The 26,640-nt window shown below is 49.2% G+C and overlaps 1 protein-coding gene across 1 annotated transcript in view; it reads left to right on the top strand.

Moving 5' to 3' along the window:
- Window positions 1-26,640, top strand: part of PLXNA4 (plexin A4) — a 466,135-nt gene that overhangs the window by 332,032 nt on the left and 107,463 nt on the right. Inside the window, exons 8-12 of the mRNA XM_023737117.1 lie at window positions 4,575-4,675; window positions 19,018-19,141; window positions 19,844-19,997; window positions 21,420-21,519; window positions 23,859-23,973. Coding sequence (XP_023592885.1) covers window positions 4,575-4,675; window positions 19,018-19,141; window positions 19,844-19,997; window positions 21,420-21,519; window positions 23,859-23,973 — 594 coding nt within the window. The remainder of the gene's footprint in view (window positions 1-4,574; window positions 4,676-19,017; window positions 19,142-19,843; window positions 19,998-21,419; window positions 21,520-23,858; window positions 23,974-26,640) is intronic.

Below are 26,640 nucleotides of genomic sequence, written 5' to 3'. Positions count from 1 at the left end.
AATTCAAGAAAATAATACAGGAACAAAATGTCAAAATAAACTCACAACTAGAAATCATAGAAAAACAACAATTAAAAATCCAAAAGATAAACAACAAGATTTTAGAAATGGACAGTGTCATAGAAGGGCTGAGGAGCAGGTTTGAAGCAATGGAAGACAAGATCAGCGAAATTGAAGACAAACACTTGGATGCAACTATTTTTGAGGAAAAATCAGAGAAAAATATGAAGAAAAATGAAGAAACCCTGAGAATTATGTGGAATACAATTAAAAGCAAAAATTTTTGAGTGATCGGAGTTCCAGAACAAGGAGAGAAAGCAGAAAACACAGAGAGGATCATGGAAGAATTGCTGACAGAAAATGTCCTTAATATCATGAAAGATGAAAAGCTGACCTTCCAAGAAGCTCAACTAACTCCATAGAGGATAGACCCCAAAAGAAAATCACCAAGGCATGTCATAATCACATTCACTAAAATCAAAGGCAAAGAAAGAATCCTGAGAGCAGCTTGAGAAAAACAAAAAGTCACATACAGAGGAGAAACAATCAGACTAAGCTCTGAATATTCAGCACAAACCATGCCGGCAAGAAGGCAGTGGGATAACATATGTAAAACTTTGAAAGAAAAAAAATACCAACCAAGAATAATATATCCTGCAAAACTCTCATTCAAATATGATGGTGAAATTAGGACATTTCCAGATAAATAGAAATTAAAGGAATATGTAAAAACCAAACCAAACTTACAAGAATTATTAAAGGGAGTCCTTCAATCTGAGAACAAACAACATCAGACCACAGCCTGAATCTAGGATGCAAGATTGTACTGGCCAGATACCAACCTAGGAAATGAACTCTCAAGAACTAGCCAAAACCAAAAGAATTACAAGAAGGAACAAGAAACGTTAATCTGTAAATGACAACAACAACAGAACGATAAAAGAGGGAGTAAACAGTGTAGGTATAGAACTTTCTAATGGAGAGGAAGGCAAGGCAATACCAAGTAATAATAGACTGGTTCAAACCTAGGAAGATAAGGGTAAATTTCAAGGTAACCACAAAGAAAGTTAACAAATCTACTCATCAAGAAGAAAAGCATGAAGTCTCAGTAACAACAAAATCGACAAAAATGAAAGAAATGAAAAAAAAAATCCACAAACAAAAGGAATTCAGTGACACGAGAGTAAGAGGAGCAAAGAAAATGTCACCACCACAAAAAAAGCACTACAAAATGACAACAATAAACGCACACCTATAAATAATTACACTGAATGTAAATGGTCTTTAATGCGCCCATAAAGAGACAGAGTGACAGAATGAATTAAAAAAACAAGATCCATCAATATACTGTCTACAAGAGACACACCTCAGAAACAAAGATGTAAATTTATTAAAAATCAAAGGATGGAAAAAATATATCAAGCAAACAGCTACCAAAAAAGAGCAGGAGTGGCAAGACTAATCTCAGATAAAATAGACTTTAAAACAAAATCTACCATAAAAGACAAAAAAGGGCACTATATAATCATTAAAGAGATGATCCATCATGAAGACATAACCAAAATAAACATCTATGCACCCAATGACAGGGCTCCAAAATACATAAAACAAACTCTAACAGCACTGAAAAGAGAAATTGACAGTTCTACAATAATAGTAGGAGACTTCAACACACCATTCTCGGTAAAGGACAGAACATCTAGAAGGAAACTCAGCAAAGATACAGAAGAGCTAAGGGGCACAATCAGCCAACTTGACCTCATAGACATATATAAAACACTCCACCGAACAGCTGCAAAGTACACTTTCTTTTCCAATGCACGTGGAACGTTCTCCAGAGTAGACTACATCTTAGGCCACAGAGCAACCCTCAACAAAATCCAAAACATTAAGATAATACAAGGTATTATTATTTCATCCTTCTTTCAAAGATTAGACAGGCCCATAAAACAAAACGAGACTTAAGGGGGCACAATAGCCCAGGGACAAGGACTAGAAGGCAGGAGGAGACAGGAAAGCTGGTAATAGGGAACCCAAGGTAGAGAATGGAGAGTGTTGACATACTGTGGGGGTGTTAACCAATGTCTTAAAACAATACGTGTACTACTGTTAAATGAGAAACTAGTTTGTTCTATAAACACTCATCTAAAGTACAATTAAAAAAAAGAATAAAGCTACTAAAAGCTAGTATAAACATTCAAAAAAAAAGAAATCAATGATATGATATTGGCATTCTACAAAACAAAACTAGAAAACACTGTAATAAAAAAAGTGACTATAAAAACAAAAACAAATGAAAATACAAGGAGAAAAAGATTGTGTGGGATATAGAATTAATGATTATTAACTTCAAAACAGAGTTCTGAGGCAGATTGACAGGCTGGTGGAAGTTTGCCTGCACACAGGTTACAACTAGCTGTCGCTAAGTGGTGCATCCTTTGCAGGGGTGGGGGGAAGGGGGTGCAGACACCCTATGGAACAGCAGGGAAAACAAGACCTCTGCATTTGCGCCTGAAGCAAAGGGGGCTCGGCCAGGTCAGCATGGCTTAGAGTTTCTGTGCCTGTTGTCTGATGACAAAAAATTAAAGAGGACGGCCACGTCAAATTCTCTTAGTTCAAGCTGAAGGCTTAGGGATCAAGTCTTCCAATGAATAAGAAATATGTCCCAACTAGGCAAAGATGATTTAAAAACTAAATGAAAGTAAATGAACAAAAAACACCTTTTTGTAAAGACTATGCTGGCGGAATGCAGACTAAAGACCAAGGCTATAAAAAGAAACGAAAAATTCAGCTTGATGCAGTATATTGTTAGTAAGTACCTGCTATAGGGCCGCCAAGGAGCCCTGGTGGCGCAGTGTTTAAACCGCTTGGCTGTTAACTGAAAGGTCAGCGGTTCGAACCCACCAGCCGCTCTGAGGGAGAAAGATGTGGCAGTCTGCTTCCATAAAGATTAACAGCCTTGGAAACCCTGTGAGGCAGTTCTGCTCGGTCCTATAGGGTTGCTCTGAGTCAGAACCCACTTGATGGCAGTGGGTTTGGTTTTGGGTATATACCCTGAGTGGCACAAACGGTTAAACTCTTGCTTGGTTACTATTCAAAAGGTTGAAGGTTTGAACCCACCTGGAGGCATCTTGGAAGAAAGTCCTTGCAATCTGCTTCCAAAAGGTCACAGCCATGATAACTCTACAGAGCATTGTTCTACTCTGAACCACACGGGGTCACCATGAGTTGCAATCAACTCGACGGCATCTGGTACGTACCAGGCACTAGGAGGTCACATAAAAAGACATCAAGGAAAAGCTGTACCCACTAAGTAGGAATGGATACATCGGAGAACAAAGCACTCAAAAGAGCTTTAAAAGCGTGCAGGAAACGGAAGCATTTGGACTAGGCAGAAATGTCATGTGGAACGTTTTTACATTAACAAGCGGCTGGTGCAAGCTCATATAAAGTTTGGGGTTGGAGAGGAAGCCTCTGTTCGTTTAAAGAGTGTGAGTAGGAGGAGAAATAGCAACAGCTGCTCTCTGAAAGCACCGTAGTGTAAACCTTCCAGAGCCAGTTGGCCAACTTTATGGGAAAGAAAAGAGTGGGCAAGTAACAGCTACAAAGCAAGTTTATGATGCCTTGTTAAAAGGCACAGAGGCAAAGAAAGCAAAGGGTCTTGGCCTTGAGTTAAGTTCTCTCTGGAACAGCAAGAATGATGGAACCTGAAGCAGAAGGACTGGGAAGAAAGCTAAATGCCCTATGACAAAAGAGAAACAAGACTTGGGGAAGAATAAACCTTTGCGTTCATTATATTTGTAAGAAGCAAATATGTGATGAATTGGATGTTGGTAGAGATATTTTGAGGTTTTGGTGGTATGGAAATTTAAGGGCACACTATATGCATATCATTTGTAACAACTGAGTATGAAATCTATGGAGTCTGTATTCTTGGATGTCTAAGCAAAGTGGTTATCACTCCTGAATTCGTATGCATCCACCTGCTCAAATGTGATCACCACGTGTAATTAGGTTCTGGGGCTCTCAGCATCTTCATGCTCTTACCTTGTTTTAGGTGATATTTAGAATAGCATTCATTATGGGTTGAATTATGTCCCCCCAAAATAGGTGTTGGAATCCTAAACCCCTGTACCTGTGGATGTGATACCACTTGGAAATAGGATTATCTTTGTTATGTTAATGAAGTCATGTTATTGTAGAGTGTGTCTTAAACCTAATGAGTTTTGATATAAAAAACAGCAGATTGGACACAGATTGGAGAGAAGAAAGCACAAATGGGGGAAAGAAAGATGCCTCATGGAGATCACCAAGGAACTACACCAGGGTTAGCGAAGCTGAGGAAAGGACTCTCCCCCAGAACAGACAGAGACAGCCTTCCCCTAGAGCCAGTGCCCTGAATTCAGACTTGTAGCCTCCTAAACTGTGAGAAAATAAATTTGTTTGTTAAAGCCACTCTCTTGTGGTATTTCTGCTACAGCAGCACGAGATAACTAAGACAGCATCGCTTTCTGGTGATCTACTGGGTGTCCTGCAAAGGCGTGACCACTCTGTCCCTTGTCGCCCTGTCCTAGCTGACCCGAGTGCCGGTGGAGTCCTGCAGTCAGTACAGGAGCTGTAGCGAGTGTCTTGGCTCTGGCGATCCCCACTGTGGCTGGTGTGTGCTCCACAACACGTGAGTACTGAGTCCCCGGGCAGCGTCCCCCGACCCACGCCCTCCACTGAGCCTCCGCCTCCGTGTCTTGTTCTCAGTTGTCACCTCCCTCCCTTTGATCCCTCTTCTCTACCATCTTTCTTACCGTTTCTTTCCTCTAACACTGCAAACTTATCTCCCTTCTCTCGTTCTTTCTGACTTCTCTTGAAGTTGCCCAATTCCCATAAAAAATATGAGGAGACGGCAATTTAAGAATGCTAAGGGGTCAGGATATGAACGTCACACTGGATAAGCCTACACGGGAGGGCCGAAGGGAGAGGGATTCCTGGACGTCCCTGGCTGTGGATTGACTTTCTGGGACCGAGCCCCAGGAAAAAGGCATTGGACTTTTCCCTTAGGGTTCACATGGGCCACTCAATCACTGTCCTTTTAGAGATTCAACATCCACTTAGCATAAGCTTCAGTATCCCCGCAGAGCTTTCTGGCCCTTAAGGTGGGCAATTCAAGTGTCAGCACTGAACCCCTTCCCTCTGTCATCATAACCCCCGAGGCTGGCTGTCAGAGCCTCCTGGGCCTGGGGTCACTGGGCCAGCAGCCCGGTCCCAGGGCTCGACACTCGCGCTGTGTTCCTCCTCTTTTGCCGGCTCTATTTTATTCTCAGAGGTGGGGAAGAGGGAGTGAGCACTCAAGTGGGGGCAAGTGGTCGGTTGGTAATGAACCATGGAGTGGGACACGGGGCCCAGGCCACCAGCCCAGACATGTGGGAACGTTGGAGAACAGAATAAGATCATGTGGGTAAGAGTTCATTATGGCTGGGGGCGCAGTGCACGTGCAAAAGTCGGGGAGTGGGAATCCCGACAAGGTTGGGGAAGGACAAAGAGCTCATGGGTGCACTGCCTCCTGGGACTTTCAGTGACCCCCCACTGATCTTCCAGATGGTTCTGTAATTGCATCCTTCTCTTCCTGGGGTCCTCACCTAGAATTTCCTTCCTCTGACTGTAGGTGTGCCTCCCCACCTGGTGCCATGTCTTATCTGAGCTGGCGTATGTTACTCTTGTGTGCCCATGTCAGTGCCAGCCTTATAAGCACTGGTTCTCGGAAAGCAGGGCTGTGCAGTGCTGCTCCCTGGGCCTGGTACCCAGCACAAAGATGGTGAGGGTGCTGCTGCTGGTAGTGGGGGTGCCGCAGCAGGAGCTGGTAGGTGAAAGCCGAGAGGGACTGGCGTGGAAGTCAGTGGGGCTTTGGGCAAGTAACTCTTGTTGGAAACTTGGCATCCTCGTATTTAAAGAGGGAGCACAATGCCTTCTCATGTTGGTGAGGTGAGGATAGAGTTAGTTATAAAGAACGTTATAAAAGTCCCACTCAGCCAGGTCAAAGTGCTGTTCTCTGTAACCTTTGAGCCTCCTGGTTATATGAGGGGTCCCATGAGAACAGCCGTGGTGCTGGGGCTGTACTGATGTAACTGGTAAAGCCCAGCTTTCCGGGGAGAACAAAGCTTATGAGCACCATAGGCCAGGCTGCCTGCTTATGAGACACCAGGAAATCCATCCTCCTCCTTCCCAGAGTTAATGGCCGTGGAGGACCTCCTGCCCACAAAGGTGGGCCAAGATGAGCATGTATCTAGATCATCTAAAAATTTATATGCATAAATATTTTGATTTTTTTCCATGTCTATCTTTTTAAATTCTTTCATTGAGGTGAAGTTCACATAAAATAAAATGAACCATTTTAAAGTGAACAATTCAGTGACATTTAGTGCATTGACAATGTTATGCATCCACCACCTCTGCATAGTTCCAAGGCATTTTGTCCCCAAAAGGAAACTCTATACCGTTAAGCAGTTTCTCGCTATTCCCTCCGCCCTGGGCCACCATCCGTCTGCTTTCTCTCTCTATGGATTTCTGTGTTCCGGATGTTTCACAGAAATGGAATTGGACGTGATGACCACATCGCGTTTTGATGGTTTGAGCCTGGCTGCTTTCACTCAGCATACTGTTTTCAAAGTTCATCCTTGTAGCATGTATCAGTACTTCACTCCTTTATACGGCTGACTAATACTCCGTTGTATGTATACAGAAATTTGTTTATCATTCATCCACTGACAGCCATTTGGGCTCTTTCCACGTTTTGGCTAGGAGTGGGACTGCAGGGTCAAACCCTGGTGGTGTAGTGGTTAAGAGCTTCGGCTGCTAAGCAAGAGGTTGGCAGTTCAAATCCACCAGGCGCTCCTTGGAAACCATACAAGACATTCCTACTGTGTCCTATAGGGTTGTGATGAGTTGGAATAGACTCAACGGCAACAGGGTTTTTTTATGGTAATTCGGAGCCCTGGTGGCGCAGTGGTTAAGAGCTATGGCTGCTAATCAAAGGGTCGGCAGTTCGAATCCACCAGCTGCTCCCTGGAAACCCTATGGGGCTTTTCCACTCTGTCCTATAGGGTTGATATGAGTCAGAATCAACTTGACGGCAATGAGTTTGGTTTTTGGTATGGTAATTCTGTTCTAAGATGTTTTTAGTCAAGATAGAAATTTTAAATTTACATACAGTGAGAAGCGCAGATCTTAAGTGTATAGTTTGAGAAGTTTTGACAAATGCAAACACCCCTGTAATCCATACCGTTTTGAAGATGTAGAACATTTCCATCATCCAGAAAGTTCTCTCATGCTCCTTCCCAGTAATTCCCAGTGGGCCTTTCTTTCCTAGTTCCTCAAATTCAGATTCAAGCCAGGCATAAGCCCTTCCTCTCATTTAAATGGATGGATTGCTGCATGAGGAAGTGGGCCAAGTGGGAGAAAGGGAGCAGGCTGGGGCAAGCAAAGCCCACGGAGAAGGCTGAGGACAGGGAACAGCGCCCAAGATGCTTAGCCTGAGGGGCCTCAGTTCCTAGGAAGGGAGCCGTGCTACGGAGTGTGGGCGGCATCAGTGCTTTGGGGAGCATGGTATGCATAGACTCAGACTGGTCCGTAGAGTTTCCAGACCTGCCCTGCTCCCTCTGGGCCAGGCACTGTGCTAGGCTCAGGGACATAAAGGTGGCTATGTTAGGCAATCTCTTCCCTAATGCTTCTCAGGAACCAGGCCTTTGATCCAAGGATGGGGAAGCCAGTTGCTGTTGAGTTGACCCTGGTTCATGGTGACCCCATGTGTGTCAGAGTAGAACTGTGCTCCATAGGGTTTTCAGTGGCTGATTTTTCAGAAGTAGATCGCCAGGCCTTTCTTCAGGGGCACCTCTGGGTGGACCCAAACTTCCAACCTTTCAGTTAGCAGCCGAGCATGTTAACTGTTTGCACCAGCCCGGGACTCCTAGGGTAGAGAAGGGGTGTATGTACCCTAGAATCTGTGCATTTCTGGTGGCCCACCCTGGGAATATCCCTGTGCTAAGTGCTGCAGGGCAAGACAAACTTGACTGTCTGTAAACCAAGAAAGCATCAGGAAAAGGATTCTTAGAGGTGTCAAGAGAAGTATGTTTTTTCAGTCACTTTGCCAATGTTTCCCCTGGTTCTAAGGAGTGAGGTGGTGGTAACATTGCAGGGGAGAAGGAAAGCAGAAGGAGAGAAATGGGGGGTTGGAGGGCATGAGCTGTTGAAGGGCGGGGCCTCTGTAACCAGGTGGCTCAGGTGCTGAATGGCCTGTTTGTACCATCCAGGTCACAGGTGGTTTGCAGATTGAACACGCTTAAGAAAGCCCATGTAATTGAAGCCCTCCCTCCTATTACTCAACCTCCATTGTAGAGAAGTACTCACCTGCCAGCCCCATAGTACGAGGGTCCTGCTCTTCCCTTTTTGCAGCCCCAGGCCACAAGCTGTCCCTGGGCGTTTATTGGACACGAGCCTTGAGCCTTTCTTCCCAGGGCGTTCCCCTCATGCCTGCCCTACCTGCCTGACTGGGGTGAAGGTGAACACTGGCCTGCATCCCAGGCTGAATGAGCCAGCCTAGCCCCTTCACGGCTGTCTCCTGTTCTGGGCCTGGAGCGCTCCACCTATGCCCAGGCTCAGCAGGCCAGCCCCTCCCCACCTCCCACCCCATGGCTCCATGCCCAGCCAGAGAATCCTATCTGAGGCTCCGCAGGTAATGGGATCCTGCCCTGCAGACCAGCCGCATTGACTGGCCCAGACTTTACCTTGCTTCAGAAAAGTCACCCGTGTCACTCCTGGGAGGCTCATGTAACCCAAGACATGGACAGGGGAAAGATAAGATCGCCTTTTATAAAGTCTCTCTCTTAGCCCCTGGCGGCCCTTCCTCTCTCCAGATTTCTGCTGTTGGAAGGATGCCCTGGCCTGCAGGGGTTGGGCATGCACTCCTTTGCAGGATTCATTTCTTTTCTTTTCAGAGTTTCTGCCAAGAAGGCGAGATGAAAGGAAAGGCACTGCCTCCCAGAGCAGAAGAGATGGGTTAAAGCTAAGGCTCAGGCTGGGTTCCGTGTCCGCGGCTACAAAATGGCAATGGGAAGAGCCCTCTCACGGCCACAGTGTGAGAATGACATGAGGGGCGTGCCTGGGATGCAGCAGGTGCTGGGTGCTTGGGAGGAGCATGATCATCCTGACTACGCTACCCGAGGGCCTCCTCCATGTCCCCTCACCCTCTTTTCCTCCCCAGGACCAGAGAGGTGTGGCTGGGTGGCTGGTACAAACCCACCATTGGGCACCTCCAGCCAGCCACGCCATCTAGGCATCGTCTCCAGCGGCCGAGCCCGCTGCCCACCCACCGCCCGGGAAAGTGCAGAGAGAACACGTTCCCCGTAAGCCGTTGCTGAGCATGTTCTTGACGAAGCGCACACTGGTTCCGAAAGTCCCTCCTGGCTTCTCACTCACATCGTCCACAGCCTGGTTGTGTTTGTCATTTCCTTTCACCTCCATCCGAGGACTGCTTAATGCTAACCAATAAGCCAGCAATCCCTCCCCAGGCTCTTTGCACAGCGAGCCTTATCTCTCCTAAGAGAGGACCAAGGAATACATATTTTTTTTTTTCATATTACGAGGGATTTCAATTCTCTGAGCTGTGGTGTTTGGGGAGGGGGGAATAACCACACCCTACGTCCTAGGTGTCTGCTGTGGGGTTGAAAGAGAAGGTGGGGGCTGGCTGCATCTCATGGTGGCTTTGACCTGGTATCCCCAGAGGGAGAGCTGTCGGGTGGAGGTTTAGGGGTCATCTAGGGCAGGAGAGCACATTTATCAGTCCCCAGTCCCCTTCCAGTCCCTGACCCCAAGCTGCAGGTCTCTTCTATGGAATTCCTGTTCCCTGCTTGGGCCCTGCCTTACCTCCCTGTGACATTTTCAGTGTGACCACTATGTACCTAGAGGCCACCAAGATGGAGTCTTCAGATGGACTCGCCTGAGCTGAGCCCATGATCTATCCTCCTGATTTCCAAGCTGTCTTCTCTGCCCCACGCTCCCCACTGAAACCCCTGCGGGGGTCCTCGGGACAGCCCCCCGGCTGACAGTGCCATCTTCTCACATGAACTAGACACGCCTCGTGGTCCACACTAGCTCTGAATGTCCCTCTCAGTCTAATGGCTCCCTGGGGACAGCCTGGGGAGCTGGGCTCCTTGGAGGCATGACACCCAGACACCCAGACCAGCATTCACACCCTCAGTCTTGCCACGCTGGGCTGAAGAAGATGGGGGGGTCATTGCTGGTCTGTCCCCAGGCACTCTGGCATGGGTGCACCAGCCTTGGACATCAGAGCTTGCTCCTTCTCCCCACTGATGATCCCCCAATCCTTCCCGGTTCACATGGCATGGGCTGTGCGTAAGGTGTACCATTTGGGGAATCTGTTCACGGAACACAAGGACCCGGAAACAGGGGAGTGGGGGCTTCCCAAAGAAGCCTGACAGAAAAGCTAAGTGAACTTGGAACGCCTACATAAGTAGGAGAACAGGGAGGCTCTTTGGTTATTGTCCCCAATCTGGGAATTCTGACAAGGGAAGGGACTGGGTTTTCTAATATCTTTACCATTGCCTTCTTCTGGAATGCCCACAGAAATGGGCAGCTATGTCTGTGTGGCTTGAAGGAAGATAGAATGGATAGTAAAGAAAACCTTCTAGGCAGATGAGTGTGTAGGAGGTTTCTTACGTGAAGGGGGTAGACCAGGTGAGGGCTTGCATGTTGCTATGATGCTAAACAGGTTTCAGTGGAGCTTCCAGGCTGAGAGAGACTAGGAAGAAAGGCCTGGAGATATACTTCCTTAAAATCAGCCAATGAAAATCCTATGGATCACAATGGTCTGATCTGCAAACGATCATGGGGATGCTATGTGACCAGGTAGCACTTGTTCTGTTGTACATGGGGTTGTCACGAGTTGGGGCCGACTGCACAGCAGCTAACAGCAGCAGAAGGCCAGGGGAGTGCTTTCAGTGCTACGTCTGATAATGGAATCCAGGGAACGACACCATGGTATCGTGGAAGTCTAAATATTTAAGCTGTCCTTAGGTAAACACCCTAAAAAAAAAAAGCAACCCCATCACCATCAAGTCGATTCTGACTCATAGTGACTCTATAGGACAGAGTATAACTGCCCCATAGGGTTTCCAATGGGCGCCTGGTGGATTCAAATTGCCGACATCTTGGTTAGCAGCAGAGCTCTTAACCACTGCACCACCAGGACTCCAAACCCTAAGATAGGAAGGCAGAAATCATACTATCACTTTCCCTCTGCCATCAGCTGTTGGCAACTGAACCCACAACCCCTTTGCCATCTCTCAAGATCTAAAGCCTACCGGAGCACCTCCTGATGTTGGATCCATCCATGCCTCCTGGGCCTCACAGCAAAGTGCTTCCCTGCACCACCCCTGCTGGAGCAGGAGCTAGAAATGGGCACGGTGCAGTGTGTGAGCTGCTCAGAATCAACCAGAGTAATTGTGGCAATGGGTGGCATGTAAGAGGCAACATTCTCCTTGTTGCTGGCTGGATTACAATGCAGATGGGCTCGCCTGCTCTGATGCTCTTTGCTTTCTTCTCCTCCTGTTTCTCCTTCTCCTCACCTCCCCTTCTTCTCTCTCCCTCTGCTCCTGCTCGTCTCCATCTCTTCTTCCTTAGCTTCTCCTCACCTTTAGCAGAAATAAATAGATCCAAACAGTGTCACGTACGGAGAAGAGAGAGTCAGCCCACTTCCCTTTCTCTTCTGGCCACCGCTAAATGTAGTTGTGCTTCTTGAAAGGAAAGAACCTCTCTAGTTTCCTTTTTCCTACCACCTAAGCTTTATATTCAATGGATTGTTCGTTTGAGGTAGATCAAGGTAGGAAGCCAAAGCAAGAATCCATCCTGGCACCCAGGGCAGAGCATGGGCTTTCTGTGCAGACAGTCAAGCCTATCATGTGAACTGACTGTGGTGGGTCAGGACTGCGTGGTGGCCACCTGAGCCCAGGAAGGTTCTTGAGCCTCCAGCTGTCTCTTTCACTTGTTGATTTGTTGATTCTGGTGAAGTCCTGTGGCTTCCTCCTGCCTCAGTGACCTCACCCACTGAGTGAGGCGCCGGAGGCACGGATGAATCCAACATCAGGAGGTGCTCAGGTTGGCTTTAGATCTTGAGAGATGTTAAAGGGGTTGTGGGTTCAGTTACCAGCAGCTGGTGGCAGAGGGCAAGTGATAGTATGATTTCTGCCTTCCTATCTTAGGGTTTGGAGCCCTGGTGGCACAGTGGTTAAGAGCTCAGCTGCTAACCAAAATGTCAGCAGTTCGAATCCCCCAGCCGCTCCTTGGAAACCCTATGGGGCAGTTCTACTCTGTCCTATAGAGTCGCTATGAGTTGGAATCAACTTGATGGCAATGGGTTTGCTTTTTTTTTTAGGGTTTACCTAAGGACAGCTTAAATATTTAGACTTCCATGACACCATGGTGTCGTTCCCTGGATTCCATTATCAGACGTAGCACTGAAAGCACTCCCCTGGCCTTCTGTTGCTGTTAGCTGCTGTGCAGTCGGCCCCAACTCGTGACAACCCCATGTACAACAGAACAAGTGCTGCCTGGTCACAAAGCATCCTCATGATCGTTTGCAGATCAGACCATTGTGATCCATAGGATTTTCATTGGCTGATTTTAAGGAAGTATATCTCCAGGCCTTTCTTCCTAGTCTGTCTCAGCCTGGAAGCTCCACTGAAACCTGTTTAGCATCATAGCAACATGCAAGCCCTCACCTGGTCTACCCCCTTCACGTAAGAAACCTCCTACACACTCATCTGCCTAGAAGGTTTTCTTTACTATCCATTCTATCTTCCTTCAAGCCACACAGACATAGCTGCCCATTTCTGTGGGCATTCCAGAAGAAGGCAATGGTAAAGATATTAGAAAACCCAGTCCCTTCCCTTGTCAGAATTCCCAGATTGGGGACAATAACCAAAGAGCCTCCCTGTTCTCCTACTTATGTAGGCGTTCCAAGTTCACTTAGCTTTTCTGTCAGGCTTCTTTGGGAAGCCCCCACTCCCTTGTTTCCGGGTCCTTGTGTTCCGTGAACAGATTCCCCAAATGGTACACTTTACGCACAGCCCATGCCATGTGAACCGGGAAGGATTGGGGGATCATCAGTGGGGAGAAGGAGCAAGCTCTGATGTCCAAGGCTGGTGCACCCATGCCAGAGTGCCTGGGGACAGACCAGCAATGACCTTCCATCTTGGAGTTTCACCCAGGTGAGACTCCTTGTCACCCCAGTTCCAAACTGAAATTTGTTTCCCTGGCCAGCAGCACTGGGAGTTAATATTTCTACCACTGCACTTAGGAATTAATTTCTAGGGAACTTAATCACTACCTCTCTCCCTCTCCCTCACCCCCTTCTTTCCTCCATTCCTCTCCCTTCTAATTTTCCACTTGGCTGGGAATTCTCCAGCAGGGGAAGCTCGGGCTTAGGGGAGGGTGGAGGTGGCTGCTTCATTAGAGAGGGTAATCTCATTGGAACCACTGGCTTGAAAAATTACCCCTTCTGAGGGGCCCAGGCCTTTCTCCCCAAGGGCTGTTTGCATGTCTGATCTCGGGGTGGGAAGGGCTGAACTGTGGAGAACTGGAAAGAGGTAGGGTAGTCAGAGGAGTTGGCAGGAGAAGACTCTTGGATCTGGTGTGTCTCCTTGGGCCTGCTTCCTGCTAGCCAGCTGCAGGTCTGTGTTTTGGGGCAGGGGTGACCATGATGGTAACATCTCTGAAAACCCAAAGTCACATGTTGCGTTGTTAGTTGCTGTTGAGTTGACTTCTACTCATGGCGACCTTCTGTACAACAGAACAAAACATTGCTCTGTCCTGCGCCATCTTCTTGATTGTTGGTATGTTTGAGCCCATGGTTGTGGCTATTGTGTCAATCCATCTCATTGAGGGTTTCCCTCGTTCTCACTACCCCTCTACCAAACGTGATGTCCTTTTTTAGTAACTGGTCTTTCCTGATGACGTGTCCAGTAAGCAAGTCCAAGTCTTGCCATCCTCGCTTCCAAGGAACACAGCATACACCTTGTGAGTCCGTATGAGCCTCAGTTTCCCTGCCTGGAAAATGGATGGAGCAGGATCTTCCTTCCACCTCTGGAGGAGGCTCCTACAGTGGAGTTGAAGGAAAGGCTTAAGGAAGGCTCTGGAGCTCCTTTGAAGGAAACTTCTAAGCCAGCTCCCCGGCAGACATGAAGGAACCTTCTGCACATTTCCCAGCTCTTGCCTGGCTGAGTGGGGAATCATGGTCCTGGGAAAGCAGAAGGCCATGACCTTGACAGACCCCCTAAGGAATCAGAAGGAATTCCCCCTCCCCCTCCATTATCCCATCACACTGAAGGTCAGTTGTCTGTGCTGTTGGACATTTATGGTCTCCACCTTCACGGACCCTGAGGAATAGTCAAAATGTCAAAGCATCCCTGGTACTGACCTTAAACTTGACTTCCCACTAAGACAGCTGAGTTCTCAATACTCTGACAGCTCTGAAGAAAGCAGAGGGACAGCCAAGACCATCTTCTTCTCTTTCCTCTCTGCTGGCCTCTGGGACTCCCCCTTCCACATTAATAGGAAAACTGTAGCCATTTCTGTCTTTTTGTCTTTGATCTGCCCCATGGGCAAGTCCAGGAGAAAATCTGAGCTTCTGCATCAGCTGCAGCTGGGAGGGGTTAGATGAGGAAGGCAGAGGGATGGGGTACTGCCCACCTATTGCCGTAAAGTCTATTCCAATTCATAGCAATCCTGTAGGACAGAGTAGAACTGCCCCATCGGGTTTCCAAGGTTCTAATCTTCACGGAGAGAGAGGTGTCCTGGTAGCGCAGTGATTAAAGTGATCGACTGCTAACCAAAAGATCAGCGGTTCAAAACCACCAGCAGCTGTGAGGGAGAAAGATGTGATAGTCCGCTTCCATAGAGATTTATAGCCTCGGAAACCCTATGGGGTCACTATGAGTCTGGAATTGACTTGACAACAGTGGGTTTGGTAATCTTTACAGAAGCAGACTGCCACATCTTTCTCCCACAGAGCGGCCGGTGTGTTCAAACAGCTGACCTTTCAGTTAGCAGCCAACGGCTTAACCACTGCACCACCGGGGCTCCTTGGGGCAATACCGATAGCTAACATTTATTGGGGGCTTACTAGGAGCTAGGTGCTGTTCTAAATGCGTTACTCACATAATCCCATTTAATCCTCTTAGTAACTCTATTAGGTGTTGTACGCTATTGAGTCAATTCCGACTCATGGCAACCCCATACAACAGAGTAGAACTGCCCCATAGGATTTTCTTGGCTGTAATCTTTATGGAAGCAGATCACCAGGACTTTCTCCTGCAAAGCCACTGAGTGGGTTCAAACCGACAACCTTTCAGTTAGAAGCTGAGTACTTAACCTTTGCACCATCAGGACCCGTTTATGATTATTGTCCTGGAGTCCCTGGGTGGCACAAATGGTTAAATACTCGACTGCTAACTGAAAGGTTGGCAGTTCGAACCCACCCTAAGGAGCCTCGGAAGAAAGGCCTGGCAATCTTCCACTGAAAGGTCACAGCCTTGAAAACCCTATGGAGCACAGTTCTTCTCTGCAACACACAGGGTTGCCATGAGTTGGAATCGATTCGATGGCGGCTGTTGGTACTGGTATGTTATCCCATTTTATAGATGAAAAAACTGAGGCACCAAGAGATTAAGTAATTTTCCCAAGATTACACAGTTAGATAGGATGTTTAAAATTGTAAGCTATAGGTGCCTTCCCTGGTAAGACTTAGATTCAGGGGGAGGTGCTAAGTAGTTGATTTGGGCTCTCTGGAGGGATGGCTAAAAAACTTAAAAACAAACCCGTTGCCGTCGAGTCAATTCCAACTCACAGTAACTCTCTAGGACAGGGTAGAAGTGCCCCATAGAGTTTCCAAGGCTGTAAAATTTTACAGAAGCAGACTGCCACATCTTTCTCCCACAGAGCGGCTAGTGGGTTTGAACCACTAAGCTTTCACTTAGTAGCTGAGCCCTTAACCACTGTGCCACCAGGCTCCTTGGAGGGATGGCCAGATGCAGCCAAATGAACTTTAGAAACAGCAAACAATGCAGGTCGAACTTGCCCTGGGAGCCCCAACCAAATGCCTTTGGATCCTCTGGAATCTCTTCTCTGTCTGCACCGCTCTCTTTGGTACCCACAGGTGATGTTAGTCCTGGAAGCACTCCATTTTCCCTCTTTTCATAATTTAATCAAAGACACTCCTCAGACCTCCTGATTGCTCTTGGAAATAGGAACTTCAAAGTTGGGGAGTCGGTGAATAATTTAAGCCTGCGTGGCTCTCTGGGTCTGCTGTTAATGGCGTAATAACACTATTAATAGCGCTGTCAGAGCAGACACCCTGGAAAAGTCCATAACATTAGCTTAATGGCTGCAGATAATGGAGTCCTCGCAGAGGAGCTGGTCTGGGAAATTAACTTCCAAGACTTGGAGGCAGACGCTCTTGCAGCCGGGGAGTGCCACATAGAAACCAAACGCCTCTTCAGTCTTTGACTCCCAGGATGCGGTTTCCTAGAAAGGTGCTGGAGAATCCATCTTTGTCCCCGAAGTCACAATAACACTCAAAGGGCTTCAAAGTGAAAGGAAAAATAGTGACTTAGCCTAGAGAATGAGATTGTTATTAGGTGCCTTAGGGTCAGGAAGGAGAGTTCTGATGGCGCAGTGGTTAAGTGCTCATCTGCTAACCGAAAGGTTAGTGCTCACCCCCCCATTCCACATTAGAGTACCGACTTGGGCCTGCTGCTACTCCACCTTCCAAGTTTCCCAGTCATCCCTGTTTAAGCCTCCCTCAACTCTAGTGCTAAGCGCTCAGCTGCTAACCAGAAGGTCGGTCATTCGAAGAGGTTATTTACATATCTGGGTGATGTCCAGTGGCTCTGTGGGAGAAAGATGTGGCAGTGAGCTTCTGTAAAGATTACAGCCTTGGAAACCCTATGGTGCAGTTCTCCTCTGTCCTATAGGGTCGCTATGAGTCAGAATCAACTCGATGGCAGTGGGTTTGTTTTTTGTTGTTGGGGTTTTTTGTTAACCTTTACAGAAACAGATTACCAGGTCTTTCTCTTGTAGAGCCGCTGGTAGATTCGAACCACTAACTTTCCATTTAGCAACCTAGCACTTAACCACTGTACCACCAGGCCTCCTTACCCGATAACTTGCAGCTGTGACTGTACTATTCAGGATTCCGTTTTTCTTTGGCATTACACATCCAATTCACTCTGAGGTCTTCCTTTGTGCCTCCATGTCTCCTTTTTCTTCTTCACCCTCAGAATGGCAGCTTTAGCCTTCAGTGATCTCGCACTTTGCTAAACGCCCCTCTCAGACTCTGCCCTGTTAGCCCACCCTTCCCCACGCTCTCCTTTGAGCCCGAGAGTCACCCCAAGACCAGAGTCGGGTGTACAGGCACCTCCCTCCCTACCTCCTTCCCCACACCAGCCCTGTCTGCCCACCTCCCTCCCCACACAACACCGTCTGCCCACCTCCCCCCAACACCACCCCTCTCTGCCCACCTTCCCCCCCACCCCACCCCACACCTGTCTTCTTCCTGAGGTATCGGAGCTCTCTCCGTTGTCCCCTCCCCATGTGGGCTCCACATCCTCGGCAGCTGTGTTCTCCACTGGACTCTTTGCGCAGTGCTCCCTCTATCCCACAGATAGTTCCTGACATTTCCCTTCCTCTGCAAAGTCACTTCCTGTTAACCTAAAGAGATCTGCCACTCAGGAGTGTGTTCACTGCGTCCCATATGAGGACCCGCTGGGCCTCACCCTATAGCAGAACCAGTTGTCCAGGGTTCTTTAATAATGGCGACTCTGTGAAGTTCCATGTCCACATGGTTTATCTGACGTGGATTAAATACTGTTCCCTGAACTCAGATACCACCATGCAGTAGACCCCCACTGTAAGGCAAGGATAGGCCTGGCCCCAATTTTAGGGCTTAACACCTTCCCGAAGAGGTTATTTGCATATCTGGGTGATGTCCATGGTTCTCACGGGCATCTTTCAGAAGCCCTCATCAGTTAGGACTGTGAGATCCCAAATCACACTGAATCTGGCCCACTGTGACACAGTACACCTTGCACAACACAGGGCATTAAATTAATAGCAGACCTTCTGTAGTAGTTACCATGTACCATCGAGCTGGAATGCCAACCCAAGGAATTCCAACCCAATCCATCGTCTTAACTGCTTTGCTGTGCTCCGTTGAGCTTCCTTTCCACCCTCCTACCCACTCACATCTGCCTTCTGTCTGCTGGGACATGAGAGAGACAGGGACTCAAAAATAAATCAGATATGGTTTCTTCTTTTGAGAAGCTCATATGTGGTAGGAGAGGACTGTTTAGCCCAATAATTGCCATATAGTCCGGTAAGTTCTAGACTGTACGCAACCCCAAAGTGCTATGGGACCATGAGGAGGATGCTCTTAACTCTGCCTGGTTGTGGTGGGGAGGGGTCGCAGGTGGGTGATGGTTGAAGCATGTCTACAAGGACGGATAGGAGTTGGTTAGGTGGAAAAATGGGGAGAGGGCAGTCTAGACAGAAGAAACAGCACCCACAAAGACAAAGAAGGCTGAAAGAGTATATCATATTTATGGAAAGAACAAGTCTTAGTTTGCCTGAGGAGAATGGCAAGGGCAGAGGGTGACTGGGCGGGGAGGGGTGAGAGTAGACTAGGAGAGAGCTCTGAGCTCTTTATATGACAGTGATGAGTTTAGGATGACTATCAGGTTTCTGCGTTGCACAACTGGTGTTTAGAATTACTACACTTTTCAAATTGGGGCATAACAGAGGCAGACCAGGCATGGGGAAGGAAGCACACTGAGTGTGAAGAACGCAGATTATACCCTGGTTAACAAGTCTGAGAGCTGCTGGACATGCCAGAGCTCAGAGTCGGGCCCCTCCCTGGACAAGGGGCCTTCTCCTGGGTGACCTGAGGTCTGTCCTCTGCAGATGCACCCGGAAGGAACGGTGTGAGCGCTCCAGGGAGCCCCGCAGGTTTGCCTCAGAGATGAAGCAATGTGTCCGGCTGACGGTCCATCCCAACAACATCTCCGTCTCTCAGTACAATGTGTTGGTAAGGGTCACGGAATCGGGCCTGGAGATGCAGGAAGACCCTTTCCCCACCACACAGAGCCTCAGTCCAAGACCCCTTGGGGGGCTGGGCCTGGCTTGGTCAGCAAGAGCATCTCTGGAGCAGGGTGGGGGGATGGGAGAGGAGCGGCGAACAGGAGACGGTGGGAAAGAGGCAACATGCATAATAGCTAAAAAGACAGGGAAACCATGATACTGAAATGGATCCAAAGGCTGGCGAAGGGCGAGAGCGATGTCTTCATCTATGAAATGAGACAGGTGGTGTGTATGCACAGAGGGAAAGAGAGGAAAGGATGCTGTCCAACTTCTTGCACTGGGCACTTGCTGGTTGGTATCGCCATTTTTCCAAAATTGGGAATACCGGAAGAAGTGCTTAACAAGCAATACCTCAGTTCTGCCCAACGATCCTTCTCTTCACAAATCCCCTACACATTCACATTTCCTGGGGCCAAACCCATTCAGATTCTGGATGAAGTTTCTTTTGTCTCTCTTTCCCTTCCACCACCTTCTATACACCGGTCATGTAATAAATTGGTCTGGCCTTCCTGTGTTAATATCACCTCGGATTATTCCCTCCTTACCTTTTCTTTGATCTCTCTTTCTCTTCTTCTTTCTCCCTTTATTCCATACCCTCCCTTTCCATCTCTCCCTCCTCCGCTGCCTGTCCCTGCCCACCTGTTCCCAGCTGGTCCTGGAGACCTACAACGTCCCAGAGCTGTCAGCTGGAGTCAACTGCACCTTTGAGGACCTGTCAGAGATGGATGGGCTGGTAGTGGGCAATCAGATCCAGTGCTACTCGCCCGCAGCCAAGGAGGTGCCCCGCATCATCACAGAAAATGGTGAGCAGCCCAGGCAACGCTGGCAGCACGCCCTTCTCCCTCCTGGACAAGGACTTGTGACAGATATGGGAGGACTGAGGGTGTCTACGGCAGGGGAGGCCCGAGAAAGGCCGTGGGCTGTGGGTATGTTGCAGGAAGAGGGGGTGAAGTGTTCCCCCACAGCTCTTGGAGTTGATGGTGACCAGCCTTCTATCTCAGCCCCATGTCAGCATCCAAGAGTCAGCCCTGTCGTAAGCGAGGAGCAGCTGCAGAGCAGGGTGGAGGGCAAGGCCAGGGGCAGCCTTAGAGTGCAGGGTGAGCTCAGAGATGGCTGAAGCAAGGGGGCTGGCGAGGAGCTGGTCAGGAGCAGGAGTGGGGTCCCAGGCGTCTTTGGGGCCTCAGCCCTCTGTTCACACTGCCCCTAACCTGGACCCTGCCTTCTGCCACTCCCACATCCCCAGAGCTGCCTGTTGTCCTCAGCCAGCTACACCAGGAAGGCCGGGCTGGACAGAGGCTCAGCATGTAAGGGACAGGCCCGGCCCAGGCAGGTTAATTCCATGTTGTCCCTCCCATTTGGTCTTGTCACGTTTGTTCGGTGCTGATTGATTAATGAGCCTCTCGGGGAAGGCAGAGCCAAGGCTGGAAGCGGGGCTGGGGGTCAGGGCTGTGAATTAAACCTGGACTCCAGCTCCTCTCCAGCACCAGCTGAGGACGCAGGGACTCCTGCCCCAGAGCCCTGAGCCCACCAGAGGAGGGGGCGTCAGCACAGGGTCTCTGCAGAGCTGGGGAAGGAGCCCCTGTGCACATGCATACTGACAGCCTACAGATCTGCTCCCTGGGGCTAATGAGTGTGTGCGTGTGTGAGTGTGTGCGCACGTGCGTGTAAGTGTGTAGGTGCATGAGTGTGTATATGCATACGTGAGTGTGTAGACATGTGTGAGTATGTGAGTGCGTTTATGTCAGTGCGTATGAATGAGTACATGTGTGTGAGTGAGTGGGTGTGGCTGTGAGTACACACAAGTATGCACATGAGTGTGTGTGAGTCTGTGTGAGTGAATGTGTGTATGAGTGTGTGAGTCGGTGGGTATGTGAATAAGTGTGTATTTGTGTGCACGAGTGTGTGTATGAATGTGTGTTTGCCTATGTGTGTGTGAGTATGTGAGTGCGTGTGAGTGTGTGAGTGCATGTGAGTGTGTGTGGATGTGTGGGTGTGTGTACACGGGGGGAGGTGAGCAAACGGGGAGGTGCACGTGATAGAATGTGGGGGAGAACTAGAATAGCACACCCTTTCTGCAGCTGCTCTGGGGTGCCCTGGGCCTGGGCGCTGTGGAGTCAGGTCCTGTTAGAGCTGAGCACACCTGTGGGGACTGGCTCCCCTGCCCCAGGAGCGGCCCTCTTGGTGGGGCCCTGGCCCCCCTTATATCTGCTGGCTCTGCCCTGCAGGGGACCACCACGTTGTCCAGCTGCAGCTCAAGTCCAAGGAGACAGGCATGACCTTCGCCAGCACCAGCTTCGTCTTCTACAACTGCAGCGTCCACAACTCGTGAGTGCCCCCAGCGGAGCTCTGTGCCCTGCCTCTGTGGTCAAGGTGGGAGACGTGTGGGTAGAGAGGCTCATTCTCTATCTGCATCCAAAGATAAGAGATCCTGCAGCTGTCCCCAAGGAGTCTGCATCGGGAGGCTCCATGAGGAGGCCTCCTTCACCCCAGGAGGAGCCCGGCCCCCCTGCTCCGGTACCCACAGTGTTAATGGGAATTGCAGAGACAGTGAGCAGAGAGAGGGCCTGTGGTGGGGTCTCAGACCCCTCACCTACACATCTTCTGCTTGAGCATAAATCTCTCTAAACTGATTCAGTTTCCCACCATCTGCTCGGGGGAACTGGGACTCCAATCTCTAGGAACCCCACACATCTGCTCAGACCGTCTCTAAGGAAGCTCCATAGAACCCCCGGGATTCGATCGAGCACAGTTTGAAAACCACGGGACTTGGTCTCAAAAAGTCGCGCTTACTTTAACACGCTACTGCGTTGTCCTCCCCATGCAGGACAAGCAGGCTAATCTGACCAAAGCCATTTGGGGGCTCAAGGCTGGGAGGGTTTTACAGTCTATCTAAGTGGTTATGGCAGCTGTGATCCAGAGCTTGGCTCTCTTTGGGGCCCCAAGTTGGGAGGCAACCAGGCCTTCCGGCCAAAAGCTAGTTTCCTCAACCTGGGACTCCCTTCCTCTTCTGGCCGTGAGCTGCCCTTGGCTTCCCCACCTGGAGGCCTCACCCCTCACTCCCCTCTTGCCTTTCTAGGAAGCAGAGGAGGTAGATGAAGTCATGTGTGAAGCTTCCCTACAGTCAGTGAAACAGTTTTAAGCATCTACCATGTGCAAGTGGAGGCAATAGTGGTTCAGTGGTAGAATTCTTGCCTTCCATGCAAGAGACCCGGCTTTGATTCCCAGCCAATGCTCCTCATGCACAGCTACCGCTTGTCTGCCAGTGGAGGCTTGTATGTTGCTCTGATGCTGAACAGATTTCAACAGAGCTTCCAGACTAAGACAGACTAGGAAGAAAGGCCTGGTGATTTACTTCTGCAAATCAGCCAACGAAAACCCTATGGAACACTAGAGTCTGATCCGTAACCGATCATGGGGATGGCGCAGGACCAGGCACCATTTTGTTCTGTTGTGCATGGGATCACCATGAGTTGGAGGCCAACTGAACAGCAGCTAACGACACCACCCTGTGCAAAACAATGTGTTTCTCATTAGACAAGGGGGATTCAAAAATTCATAACATTCAAAGACTTGATCTCTGCCCTCAGGGAGTCCATAGCCTCTTGGACAAGTGGAAGAACTGGACAATCAGATCGATGAAATGTGACACAGCATGGCCGTGCTGAGAGTGAGACTTAGAGATAGGTGGGAGAGGGGCCCAGTGTGGTCAAAGAAGGAGGATGAGCTGGCCAGGGGGAGGAGGGGAAGTGGTCCCCCTGGGGGAGGAGCAGTTTGTGGGGAGGGCGTGGCCTGTTCGAGGCCTAAGCACCAAGCACCTGAGTGGGAACAGTGTGGTGAATCTGGAAGGGCTCAGCCTGGTTGGTCAGGCAGTTGGACTTTTCTCTTTGTAAGAAGGGAATCATGTTGAGTTTTTAAGCAGTTCAACAACCCAGCCACTTGTCATCCAGTTGACTCCTACTCATGGCGACCCCATGTGTGTCAGAGTAGAACTAGACTTTTCAATGGCTGAGTTTTTGGAAGTAGATCACCAGGCCTTTCTTCCAAGGCACTTCTGAATAGACTCGAACCACCAACCTTACAGTCAGCAGCCAAGCATGTTAACCGTTTGTGCCACCCACAAATTCCTTTTAAGCAGTAGGAGTTCTCATAAAGCTGTCTTTGCTTCTGGGGGTGAAGGCTGGAGGTAGGAATTGTCAACTGTGGAGGAGCCCAGGGTATGAAAGCGCAGCCTCAGGAGCTTCCTCAGCCAGGGTGGGCCTGGGTGGGCCCCTGAAGCTGAGACCCTGGAGTCAGGTTGAGTTAAACTCAATTTTTTGTTTGCTGCGACTGTCACGAGTCCTCTGCACAAGCTCTAATGCTCCAGACCTCATTGCCATCCTTTTCAGCAAAGGAGAGTGCCATCCGGTGGAGCTGAAGGGGCAGTGATGAGGCCCTGGGGGACAAGGGTTGTCAGCTCCATGCATGAGGGGGTGAAGGCCAGGGACTGATTACTTCCTAGAGAGAAAGGGGATAGATCTGTGCAAGGTCTGCTCCTCCTGAGTGATGGTGCTTAAGAGTGGTTTCTCTTGCTGCTAGAAATGTCTTGCTGGACTCTGGAGACATGAGGCCCTCTGGTTTGGGCTCAGCCAGGTTCCAGAGCTGTGCCTCTTCTTCCTCTGTGCCAGGTGCCTATCCTGTGTGCAGAGTCCATACCGCTGCCACTGGTGTAAATATCGACACGTCTGTACCCACGACCCCAAGACATGCTCCTTCCAGGAAGGCCGCGTGAAGCTGCCAGAGGTAGGTCCTGACAGTTGGAGCAGTGGATGCCAGGTTGCTGTGGGCATGGGACATAAGGCAAGTCTTCTAGGAAGAGAAACCAAATTTCATGAAAGCAATAAACAAGCAAAGCCCTGTGCTGGGGCCAGGTTCTGGGTCAGCCTTGGAGGTTGTCACAGAGAAGAGCTCAGGTACATTCTGGGCCATTCCACCCTGGAAGATCCTCCGTGTGCGAGGTGAGTCCTAAAATAATTCCAGCGAGATGCCTACGTGCGTGCATAGACGTGTGTGGATGCGTATGCATGTGTCCTGAAAGCAATTGTAAGCACACAGCAGGAAGATGTGTCCATAGAGAAGAATTAAGATCAAAGAGGACAAGTTAGTACAAAGGAGAAAGGAATAAGAATGAGAGAGTGGTCCACTTATTAGCCAGAGCAAGGGTTCTCAAAGTGGGGTCCCAGACCAGCAGCATCAGCATCCCGAGAAAGTCTCACACTCCCCCCAGACGAACAGAATCAGAAAGGTTGAGAGTGGGGCTCAGCTGTCGGTACCTTCATCCAGGTGATTCTTATGTGAGTTCAAGTTGGAGAATCACTGAGCTAGCGTCAGGTCTGTTGATAAGATGGGGCATTTCTATTCCCTCATGATTTTCATTCTTGTCCTTGAAAACTATTTCTCTTCTTAATAACATTATTTTTTAAACTATGTTGTTTCCTCTCTTAAAAGTTAAGGGTGCAGGCAGGGACCGCAAGGAAACAGGCATAAAAAAATTGTTCCGACATTATTGTGTTTCTTACAAAGCTTCTGTGACTCTGCCATCCAGCCGTTAGCTCTGAAGAGTGGTAACTTTAGAGTGCTGTTATTTAGAATTAAAAAAAAAAAAAAAAGCCATTGCCGTCAAGTCGATTACTCATAGCAGTGCTGTAGGACTGAGCAGAACCGCCCCATAGGGTTTCCAAGGAGCGGCTGGTGGATTCAAACTGCCAGCCTTTGGGTTAGCAGCCCAATGCAAGATCCAGTGTTAGCTGGACCTCACCGTTGTCTGTGGCAACACTGTAGTCTCCCTCCCAGGGCCGAGCCTCCAGCCTGGCCTGCTCCCTCAGCCAACACTGGACTCCTGCAGTCTCAGCATCCCCCCTCCCCAGCTAGGGTGCATGGTGCAGCCCCTTCCCACACCCACTCAGATGCAGTGGCCAGCAGCAACCCCCACAGCCGTGAGAGCGGGGGACTGTGCTGACGCAGGAAGGGTTGGGGTTGTTTATGGGACAGGAGGGCCATAGAGAGGACCGAGAGACTCACCATGGTGCCCCCTCCACTCTCCCAGATTGTGCCCACTAGGAAACCTCACTTTGGCCAAACCCTGCGTGGCCGGGGGGTGGGGGTGGGGAACACTGTCTTGTCTCTGAGGCTAAAAGGTAAGAGTGATGGACACTCCAGTTAGTGGCGACCAGCACCTGTTGCACTGGCTCCCCTGGCCCAGGGGGAATGACTGAACAATGCCACGATCCAGGAGCCCCAGTCCCACTTGCCCAGGCCCTGCTGGCTGAGCAGGAGTCCTAGAGCTAGAGCGGTTTACTTCAGAGGTGAAGGCAAGGGGTGACGAGGCTGTCGGGGGAAGAGAATGACCCCAACTGGGCGGAAAAAGAAACTTAGGACAAGAGACACCAGGAAGCAAGAAGACACAGACAGTCGGAAACCTCCTTTAAGCAGGGCTTCGAACTGGTTCGTTTGGGTTGGAACCCCTGCTGAGAATTTCCATTTCCACCCTAGATATACTGAATCAGAATCTACAATACATTTTAACAAGATCTCTGATTCTTACATAAACCTATGAATCACCTGGCGATCTATAAGAATCACCTGGGGATCTTGTCAAAATGTGGATCCTGATTCAGTATATCTGGGGTAGAAACGCAAATTCTCAGCAAGGGTTCCAACTGGAACGAACCAGTTCGAAGCCCTGCCTTTAAGGTAATTAGATGAAGAACAAGAAGAGGTTGTGGAAGCACCCAGGGTAGAAGACCCTCTCCCTCTGTAACAATCTGGAAGTGACTGCTCTGGATTCAAAATCAGAAGAAGAAACCCAAATCGAGATCGTACATCTCGGCTTTTAAGTTGTTGTTGACTTACGCCATCAAGCCGATTCCAACTCCTGGCAACCCCATGTGTTACAAAGGAGAACTGCTCCATAGGATTTTCTTGGCTGTAATCTTTATAGCAAGGAGCCCTGGTGGGGTAAACTTTAAGCACTCGACTGCTAACTGAGAGGTTGGCAATTCCAACCCACTCAGTGGCTCTGTGGGAGAAAAGACCTGGCAATCTGTTCCCATAAAGACTACAGCCTAGGAAACCCTATGGGGCGGTTCTACTCCGTCACTTAGCATCACTATGAGTCGAAATTGACTCACCAGCACCTAACAACAATAATCTTTAAAGCAGATCACCGGGCCTTTCTTCCACGTGCCACAGGGGGGGGTTTGAACCACCAACTTTTCGATTACCAGCCGATTGCAAACCACGTGCACCGCTCAGCGAGTGTGAATCTAGTGTTCGTGTATTGATTTTCTACTTTTCTTTCACAAAGGCAAAATGGATGTGAAGGTAACAGGGCAGACGTGGGTGGGCAGCCAAGGGGCACACCTTTGACACGAAGGCCCTGATAAAGGTGGCACAGTCTCCTCAGTCAAG

The sequence above is a fragment of the Trichechus manatus genome, unplaced genomic scaffold (assembly GCF_000243295.1).
Source record: "Trichechus manatus latirostris isolate Lorelei unplaced genomic scaffold, TriManLat1.0 scaffold00097, whole genome shotgun sequence".
Taxonomy (NCBI): Eukaryota; Metazoa; Chordata; class Mammalia; order Sirenia; family Trichechidae; genus Trichechus; species Trichechus manatus.
The sequence above is the reverse complement of the archived record's forward strand: the minus strand, read 5'-3'. Positions and strand labels throughout refer to the sequence as shown.